Below are 8,071 nucleotides of genomic sequence, written 5' to 3' on the forward strand. Positions count from 1 at the left end.
CTCACGTGAAGAGTTGACTGACTGGAAAAGACTCTGATGCTGGGAGGGATTGGGGGCAGGAGGAGAAGGGGGACAACGGAGGATGAGATGGCTGGATGGCATCACCAACTTGATGGACATGAATTTGAGTGGACTCTGGGAGATGGTGATGGACAGGGAGGCCTGGTGTGCTGCGATTCATGGGGTCGCAAAGAGTCGGACCCGACTGAGCGACTGAACTGAACTGAAAGTATTAGTTGCTTAGTCGTGTCTAACTCTTTGCAACCCTGTGGGCTGTAGCCCACGAGGCTTCTCTATCCAAGAGATTCTCCAGGCAAGAATATTGGAGTGTGTAGCCATTTCCTTGTCCAGAGGATCTTCCTGACCCAGAGATCGAACCCAGGTCTCTCCTACATTGCAGGCAGATTCTTTACCATCTGAGCCACCTGGAAAGCAGCAGACTTTAAAAACTGTATTCGTCATAAAACCCAGGAATATAAAAAGGATACAGCATCCATAGCTATGAGATGAAACCTTCTATTTTTTGCTTCTTCCCTGTTAGGAAAAATTTTAAACAAATTCAAATGTCTGTATTTAATCAATATAATCAAACAACCAACATCTTAAACAAAGAAAAAAAAAGTAATTTAATTTGAAGTATCGTACCTATCCAGCAATTCTGCTGCAACTTGTTTATGAACCACCTTTCCATGTTTTTCTTTCTGAAATGGCTTTTTGAGTAGTAAATCATCTTCAACTGTCCTGGTTTGTTAAGAAAAATTATTAGAAGAGTTCATTCTTTGCAAAGGGTGTTTCCTGTTTCTTTATTATTTTCTTAATTGGAACATGTTTTAAAGAATTCAACTCTTATTAAAGATTCATTGATCTTTAATGAGACATTTTATGTCTTCAACACTTTAATTAATATCTTAACTTAAATATTTAATACCTCTAAAATGGAGAAGACCAGACTAACAAATGCATGTGCTCTGCTGCCATACCATCTAGGGTCCTTGGTTCAAATTTTGGCTCTGTCATTTACTATCTTAAATTACTTAAATCTTTGTGTGCCACAATTTCCTTGTTTGCAAAGTAGAGATAATAAAGCTTTCAATAATTGATAACATGAAAAAAGAAGGGCTGATTACAGATGATATACATTATAGGTGTTCAGCTCTAGTTAGATAAACAGGTATACTCCTAGAGTATACAAGACTATCCAATTAATTTGCTCAAATTCTATTCTAACAAAACAATATTTCTCAATGAAAAATTTTGAAAATGCAAAGCATTTTCATTACATAAAAATATAATTTATTACATAATTATTTCTATTCTTTTGGTTATCCACAAAGACTGAGTACCCAACAAGAGTGTCCAGTCCCAATTAGTCGCTTACTATATTGCTTGAGTGTGAAATAATAAACCAATTTTGTTAAGTTTCGTTAACACGAATCAGTCAACCACTCCTAAGTTAACAGATAAAATTATTATCCATTAAGCACTGAAAGCTGAACACAATACCCCTAAACACAGCTACTCCACCAAGACATAGCCTCCTTTTAAGGCTCAGGCTTTATCTGCTACCAGTTTTTATCCCTTTCATTCAATAAAAACTTCCATGGAGTCCTGCTTCTGGCCACTTAGTCTGCTCATTCACCGAATCTTAAGAATCGCACTGCATCACAATCTCATCCTCCACACTAACCTCATTTTGAAGTCAAGTACTGAAAAAGGGACCACCAACCAACCCAGTGCCTTCTTAGCTATGACAGTCACAAGTAGAGTCCTTGACAGTCGAATGAAAAGTACACGCAATAGAGAAATTTAAAAGCTTCAAATGATTTCCTTTGTTTCCCTTTCCACAAATCCCTTCACAACATAAATATTACTTTATCTTTCACACAACTGTTCTCAAATTCTACAGTCAATTCATTATAGTTTAATGAATAAAAATTCACTCAGTAGAGAGCATTGTTGTCTTCACATGTAAACACAATCCAAAAACTTTGAATAGTATTTATTTATATCTCATCTCAATCTAGAAAGGACTGGCAATAGAGATCAATAAAAAATTACTTACCTTTTCTTCCTTTTGCTAGATTCTCCACAGTGTTCATCATCACTAAAATCAGAGTCATATCCTCCGTGACCATGCATCTATAAAGAAGTACAGTCAGTTTACTTAGAACCTAAGTTATACATAGTTTTGGAAACAGAAAAGTTCAAATACAAGTTATCCTTAAAAGCCACAATAGTTATAAAGGACTGTGGTAGGTATACCAGGGGCTATCTAGCCATCTAAAACTCTCATTCACTTTGAAATAACAGACTTACCCTTTAGAAAATGAATCAATATTTTCCACCTTAATACCAACAAGGGAAACTACTCTTTTACCTTGCCCTTTAAAACCAGGTCTAGAAGCTGCCAAGTCAGGACATACAAGGTTCAGCAATGTGTTACTTCTATTTGATTCAGAGTAACAGTTGCTGTGTATTTATCATCAACTTTGTTCCAGACATTATATTAGTTTCTTTACAAACACCGCTTCTAATTCTGCAAGTTAGGAACTATAACCTCCATTTTATAGATGAGGAAATCAAGGACAAAGTTAAGCAAATCAATTATACGGAGGAAATACATGGCATGGCTAAGGCGATCTACTCGATTCTTAAGCCTATGATCTCAACTGTTACAAACTGCCTGTCTGGAATATGCTAACATTTTGATTACTGCTGCTGCTGCTAAGTAGCTTCAGTCGTGTCTGACTCTGTGCAACCCCATAGACGGCAGCCCACCAGGCTTCTCGTTCCCGGGATTCTCCAGGCAAGAACACTGGAGTGGGTTGCCATTTCCTTCTCCAATGCATGAAAGTGAAAAGTGAAAGTGAAGTCGCTCAGTCGTGTCCAACTCTAGCGACCCCATGGACTGCAGCCTACCAGGCTCCTCCGTCCATGGGATTTCCTAGGCAAAAGTACTGGAATGGGATGCCATATTAGACTTACTGGATTTGTGAATAGCACATAAACAATTGATAAAAAAATTCCCCAACTACTTTCATGAGTTCCTTTTTCTTTTAAACCTAGTTTCTTCCAGGTAAACCACCTTGTCCTTTGCTCTAGACAATTTTCTTTTGTTTCTATTCATTTTTAAATAAAAATTCTTAGGAATACTAAAAGATCTCAATTGTCACTCAGATATGTTAGAAGCAGCTCCTGGTTTCAGCATTACATTGAATTTGGAATGTAAATTAACAGAGGAGGAAAGGATTATTTGACTATTTGTCATAAATACCAATTCATACAAATATGAGGAACCAGTCCAGATCAAATGATATGTCAAATTTTAAAAATTCTAGTATTCACTACAGCAAGTACAGTAGAAAAAGGAAAGAACTTCCTAATCTTCATCGCACTAGATCCAAGACAAAAAATATGTTTCTAGTCATGGCTTCCTTGTATAAATTACTTCGTCTCTTTGGGCTTCATCTGCTAAATAAGGTGGCTGCATCAAACAATCTTTAAATCCTTTGAGTGTGATCTTTATTATTCCATTTCCAAACTTAAGTGTATGGGTGTATATTTCTCTTCCCTGTCCCACAGAACTCTAGAGGAAGACCCTAGCCAAGGTTGAGATGGTTTAGGACAGCTTCCACTTTACTCTTGCTTACATATAAGACACATCTGGATCTCACACACCTTTTATCATGTAAACTACTTGCTTCAGCTGTTCTATCACAAAGATTCAAACCTTACCAGCCTCTCACTCCTTACGGCCTCACTTTCTTCACACCCTGATAGGGGAGAAATATTGTCCGGAGTTTAGAGGTAAGTTCTAGGGTCAGCCTGCCAGAACGCAAATCCTGTCTCTGCACTTTTCATAGCTTTCTTTGAGCATGCTCCTTAACCTCTGGGAGCCTGTTTCCTCCTATATAAAGTGAGGCTAGTAAAAGTACCAGTCTCACAGGGGTTAGTCAATAAATGAGCTACCATATATAACGAGTTTTAGAACAGTGTCAGGTACAGTAAAACCCTATTAATGTTAATTACTCTTGCCGTCATCACCTTGTTCCCACACCCTCCTACCCTTGCACCCCGTCTCGTCTTTTATTTTCATCCATCGCACACTCATCTGAATTCATTGACTGCATTAAAAAGCTCACTCACTTTAGGCTACGAATCAACTGACAAGAACCGAGAGAAATTCGAGAAGGGAGACGCGGGGTGTTTCCAAAATCTGCCATTAAAGAAAAGAAAACAACAATCAACTAGTAGCATAGGAGGAACAAGTTTCGAGGTCCTTCTCCCCGACCCCAAATACACTCAAGGCCCGCCTCACACACCCCTTCCCCTCCTCCCTGCTCTGCCAAGTGCGCTCGCTGAGTCGTCGTTCCCTCTTTTGCCCACGTCTGCAGCGACAACCGACGGCCTGAGCGAGCCGCTGCAGCACCAGCCCCGTCGCCCCTGCTTGAAGCCTCTCCACAATAGCCACCACAGTTAGCGCCACCACCACCACCGCTCCCCGCCTCTCCCTACGGGTCCCGACTGGTCACTGCTTCCGGCTCGGCTAGGCTGCGTGTTTCACTTAAATGACACCGTACCCGGCGCGCAGACCTTGTGCTACAGCTAGAACAGCCCCGGGAAACAAAGGGACTGGAAGAACAGGGCCGGGAGGGAAGGCAGAGGCTTCCGGCTTCCCCGAAGTGGCAGAAATCGTTTTTTTTTTTTTTTCTCCTGGGCTTTCTTTCATTTTCCTCTCGGGAGCCCAGCATCTAATATCGCGTGGCACTGCTCACACTAAGCCCACGCCCCTCGTTTGAAAATTTGTTTCCTTGTAGGAAAAAAAACTCTTCCTGAATATCACTTGCCGTCCTCTTTCTAGTAACCTTAGTAACGCCTCCTCTCAGCACCCTCGCTGAGCGTCTCAGTCTCCGATCTGCCTTCTCCGCCACCCCCCCCCCCCCCCGCCCCAAAACGGTTCTCATAATTAGAACAAAAATAGCTTTTCATCGCTTCACCACCCACACAGTAGATGCCATTCCAAATGTAGTCCTGATGGCAGAGGAGCTCATCGAATATGCCAGGAGAGAAAGAAGAAAGAGTGGGTAGGGCCGATTTCACAGGCTCGCAAATTCTCTGCAGACAAGTGACTTGGCACAGGTGAAAGGGGATCTAAATAGTTACTTTAAAAAGAAAGAAAAGAAAAAATGCAGACGGGAAACATTTTAAGCTCTGCCGTGTTTTCCCTGTGTTTTACCTTTTCTAAATTATGATGCCCCATTCTGTTTTTGCAGCTTAGTTACTGGGTTCGTGTCTTATCCCCGCTCCGGCTCATGCTATTCATCTGTGCTTCCTCCTTGGTACCCAACACGGTTCCTTGGAAATTACGCGCGTTAATTAGGTATTTGTTGAAAACTGAACTGGCATGCCACTGACTTTCACGAGGGGCTCATTATAGCAAAAACCTTAGCACATAACACTCACCACTTTACATCTTTTGAACTAAATGGTAGATAACAATATCTATCCGTTCAAGCCACATCTATCCCTGACAGTAAATTACAGATTCATCCTGCTTTACACATGCAATGAATATGATCTTAAAAATCTGTAAGTTAAATTATTGTAAATTCAATTTCAAAATTCAATCGGATTAAACTTCAATAAAACGTTTATTAAAATATTTAAAGCGGTACGGCAGAAACCAGTAGACGTTGTAAAGCAATTATCCTCCAATTAAAAATAAAGTTTAAAATATTTAAAACAAGAGGAAGATTCATGATTTAACATTAAACCATATTGAATTATTTTGTCAATAAGTTCCTTTTTTAGTAAATATCTGAAGTATCTACTCAGTTCTTTTATTTATTATTGATAAAACCAAACACATCTGTGTGTGCTTGCTAAGTTGCTTCAGTCGAGTTGGTCTCTGTGCAACCCTATGGACTGAAGCGCCCCAGGCTCCTCTGTCTATGGGCTTCTACAGGCAAGAATACTGGAGTGGGTTGCATGCCCTCCTCCAGGAGATCTTCCAGACCCAGGGATGGAACCCACATTTCTTATGTCTCCTGCATTGGCAGGTAGGTTTTTTACCCCTAGCACTACCTGGTATTCAATTTACTTTCTACCAATATTTGATCTTTAATAGCATTTTCTACCATTCTTAGTGTTTTTTTGTCTGTTGCTTCATTTTACTCTTACAACAACCTGTGCTGCATGCAGTATTATTAGCCCCATTTTGCACCTAAAAAATAAAAGCACAAAACTCAGAGCCACAGGCCTGGTGAGAGGCTACAACTGGGAATACTTATTTCTCTACAAGACCCGGTTTTCTCTGTCTCTCTCTATCAAAATCTGTCTTTCTCTCTCTCTTTTTTAACTCACTAATTGCATGAGAAATAGCTTCTGGTTCTAACATTTGAAGAATTTCAGATCTGTTGTTACCAGATCATTCAGCCAAAGATTTGCATTTCTCTGTTTGAGGCAGCAGTTATTGAAAGAGAGAAAATAGAAAATGTATGTTAGGGATAGATCACATAATATGAACCAAAACCAACTAATAGAGGAGAGACAACCTACCTGATCAGGAAATCTCAAGTTAGCAATTACAACTCAACAACTGAAAAAACAACAAATATTTATCATGTGTCTGCTTTGGACAGAGCACTGTCCTAGTCATCAGGGTTACAAATATGTAAAAGTCACTCCTTACTCTCCAAGGATGAATAGTAACAAAGAAAGAGTATATAGAAAAATAACAACAAAATAGTCTATCAATATGAAGTGCCTGGTAAATGGCATGAACCTATGGTTTCCAATCTATAAAATATACTGTTTTAATGAATATGAAAATTTATATGGACACCAATGTTGTATAACTCAAAGCAAAAAATACTACAATAGGTATGTGGTGGGGGTGAGGGAAGTTGGTCCCCACTCCACTCCATCACCCTTCTCCCCTACACACACACCCTTATTCCCTGCCACTCCCAATGCCTGACGGTGGGGTGGGGTAGTGGGAATGCTGCTTTGAGAAAGAGTATAGTAAAGAGCTCCACTTCAAAGTCAGCCAGACCCACAATCAAGTCAGGTTTCTGTCACTTTCTAGCTAGGAAATCTTGGTTGTTGCTGTTGTTTAGTTGCTCAGTCGTGTCCGACTCTTTTGTGACCACACGGACTGTAGCCCTCCAGGCTTCTGTGTTCATGGGATTTCCCAGGCAAGAATACTGGAGTGGGTTGCCATTTCCTTCTCCAGGGGATCTTCCCAACTCAAGGATCAAATATGCATCTCCGGCATTGGCAGGTGGATTCTTTTACCACTGGTCCACCAGGAAGGCCCAGGAGATCTTGGGCAAGTTTTTAATTAAGTCTTAATTTCCTCACCTATAAAATGTAAATAATAGTACTACCTATCTCATAGTGGGTTATGAGGTTTGAAACAAGGCAGCTAAAATGCCCAGAATGATGCATACTTCATATTAAGAATATAATAAATGTTTTACTTGAGGAAAGTAGCATTTATTGAGGAAATTATTATTTTTTTTAACTTATTGGCTGCATGTGGGATCTTAGCTCCCTAAAGTGAAGTGAAAGTCGCTCAATCGTGTCCAACTCTTTGCAACCCCATGGACTATACAGTCCATGGAATTCTCCAGGCCAGGATACTGGAAGGGGTAGCTGTTCTCTTCTTCAGGGGATCTTCTCAAGCCAGGGATCAAACCCAGGTCTCCCACATTGCAGTTGTATTCTATACCAGCTGAGCTATCAGGAAAGCCAGTGATCAAATCCGCACCCCGTGCTTTGGAAGCATGTAGTCTTAACCACTGGACCATCAGGGAAGTTCCTGAGGAAATTCTTGTGATTTAACAATCAACTGCTTCTGGAGTATGGCCTAGAAACAGATCCACATTTATATAATATCATGATTAATGGCATAGGTTTAAGTATGAACTTCTTAGTAAATAGTTCTGAGCAAATTTAATACTATGGTAAAAAAAAAAAAAACCACCCTCATTCCTAACTTGATTCACACCACACATATTAGTCGCCTTCAAAAATAACATAGGAAAACCTCTTCATAATATTCCAGGAT

At 40.0% G+C, this 8,071-nt stretch overlaps 1 protein-coding gene across 10 annotated transcripts in view; it reads right to left on the minus strand.

Moving 5' to 3' along the window:
* LOC147344068 (protein FRA10AC1) overlaps positions 1-5,348 on the minus strand; it is a 41,279-nt gene extending 35,931 nt beyond the window's left edge. For 2 of the 10 annotated variants that reach the window (XR_015155688.1, XM_086378734.1), the window contains exons 1-5: positions 4,323-4,526; positions 4,147-4,216; positions 2,063-2,139; positions 646-741; positions 489-534 (exon numbers count right to left, since the gene is read on the minus strand). Coding sequence is in view for 8 of the 10 variants with exons in the window: in XM_086378734.1 (XP_086234860.1) it covers positions 489-534; positions 646-741; positions 2,063-2,139 (219 nt within the window). In the remaining 2 variants the exon portion in view is untranslated. The other 8 variants (XR_015155687.1, XM_086378732.1, XM_086378741.1 and 5 more) reach the window with 7 other exon arrangements.
* Between the last annotated feature and the right edge of the window lie 2,723 nt (positions 5,349-8,071).

This window comes from Bos grunniens, chromosome 26, assembly GCF_055505025.1.
Source record: "Bos grunniens cultivar Pamir isolate PY7600 chromosome 26, Bosgru_T2T1.0, whole genome shotgun sequence".
NCBI lineage: Eukaryota > Metazoa > Chordata > Mammalia > Artiodactyla > Bovidae > Bos > Bos grunniens.